At 51.5% G+C, this 1,828-nt stretch overlaps 1 protein-coding gene across 1 annotated transcript in view; it reads right to left on the bottom strand.

The window, feature by feature from the left end:
* Bco1 (beta-carotene oxygenase 1) overlaps positions 1-1,610 on the bottom strand; it is a 38,248-nt gene extending 36,638 nt beyond the window's left edge. Inside the window, exon 1 of the mRNA XM_021220524.1 lies at positions 1,380-1,610. Coding sequence (XP_021076183.1) covers positions 1,380-1,443 — 64 coding nt within the window. The 5' untranslated portion in view covers positions 1,444-1,610. The remainder of the gene's footprint in view (positions 1-1,379) is intronic.
* Positions 1,611-1,828: the final 218 nt, after the last annotated feature.

Below are 1,828 nucleotides of genomic sequence, written 5' to 3'. Positions count from 1 at the left end.
CATAAAAATAGTCACCAGGGGGGAAAGGTGGGGGGGGGAGGATGGGATGGGGGAGGGTCATGGAAAGGAACTGAGTGCATAGAATATACTATGCATTATCTGTCCATGTATCCCACGGTCCTTTCTAGAAAAGGTACAACAGGGCAGACAGTTTGCTAACACTGAAGAGGACCAAGGAGAACAGACACTGTCCCTACTCTGAAGCTGCCCACTGCCCAGTAAAATATGGACAAACAGACTCCCCAAATACATTGCGTCAGAAGCAGCGCCGCAGCCCTGAGCTGTGCAGAGCAGAAGTGCCTTGCCTGGCTAAGAGCTGGGAAGCAGTGGCTCTCTGGAGGTGACAGGCAGAGTCTTGAGGGAGAACACTTGCTTCACAGCATGAGAGAATATTCTAGGATATTCTAGAGGCTGGGGAGATGGCTCGGTGGATAAAGTGCTTACCACACAAGCAGGAGCTTGCCTCCCGAACCCATGTGACAAAAGGTCAGCCATGATAGATAACATGGGCTTGCTATCCCAGGGCTGGGGAGGCGGAGGCAGGAGGATTCCTGGGACTTGTTAGTCAGTCTAGACAAACTGGTAAGTTCCAGGTCGGTGAGAGGTCTTGCTTCAAGTAACGAGGTGAATGTGGATGTGAGGGTAGCCCCTGAGCCTTAGTGTGTTTGAGTTTGAAGGATCACTTTCAGGAGCACTCTCCTTCCATTATCTATGAAGAGACGGCCGCGGGGAGCAAGCTGGTAAGCACTCCCCATGGCCTCTGCATCAGCTCCTGTTTCCAGGTTCCCGCCCTGAGTTCCTGTCCTGACTTCTTAGATGATGAACAGGGATGCAGAGAGTGGAAGCCAAATGCCCTTTCCTGCCCCAAGTTGCTCTGATCAGGGTGTTTGGTCACAGCGATGGTAACCCTGACTGAGAGACATCTAGCTATCTTACGAAAACTTAAAAGAGAGAGGATTTGGAAAGATGGTGCAGTGCAGAGCACACACTGCTCTTCCAGTTCTGGAGGACCCGAGTTCAGTTCCCAGTGCCCACTGTAGCTCATAAGTGCCTGAAAGAGGCTTGCAGCCAAGCCTGACAACCTAGGTTCAATCCCTGGGACCAACATGGTAGAGAGAACCAACTTCTGCAAGTTGTCCTCTGGTCCCCACTTGCAGGGTGGCTATCGGAGCATTCCCAACACTCTTCTGGAGACAGTGAGAAGGAATTGCTCTCCCCGTGGACCCTGAGTTACCGAGTAGAAACATACCCCGTTGGTTACAGAGACAGTTTCTGGATCCTGGCGTATCCTGTTCCCACATATGGCTTTCCAGGCTTCCAAAAGCAACTTCTAACACAGAGGGGAGGGGGAGATGCCCATCTAAATACAGAAGTCTCACCTGTCACTTTGGCCTGAACTGGCTCCAGCTGTTCTTTCTTATTCCGGCCAAATATTATCTCCATGGAACCGGTGGGCGGCAGTGAGGAGGTTGTTACTGGAATAGACAAAGCCCCGTGTGCTCAAAGCCTCCTGTCTTCCTGTCCTCTGCTCCTTGACATCTTCCTCTGTCCCTGTACACGCTGTCTCTTCCTCTGAGTCCCTTCCCCCCTGCTGGCTGGTGCTTCTGCCTGCTGCCGGAAGCTGCTGGGTAATTTATACAGTGTGTGTGTTGGGTCAAAGGTCAGTTCCCAAGCCATGTGTTTCTGCTAATCTTTAATCTCATTAGTGTTTTTCTAACTCCTCCTCCGCTCTGATTTCACTTTTTAGCCAAGGAAGGCTCCGCTCTGAGTCGGAGGAGATGATTTGGTGCATTCCATTGAGTTTGCCGAAGCTAGCCCATCCTGAGAC

Source organism: Mus pahari, chromosome 20 (genome assembly GCF_900095145.1).
Source record: "Mus pahari chromosome 20, PAHARI_EIJ_v1.1, whole genome shotgun sequence".
Classification (NCBI taxonomy): domain Eukaryota; kingdom Metazoa; phylum Chordata; class Mammalia; order Rodentia; family Muridae; genus Mus; species Mus pahari.
The sequence above is the reverse complement of the archived record's forward strand: the minus strand, read 5'-3'. Positions and strand labels throughout refer to the sequence as shown.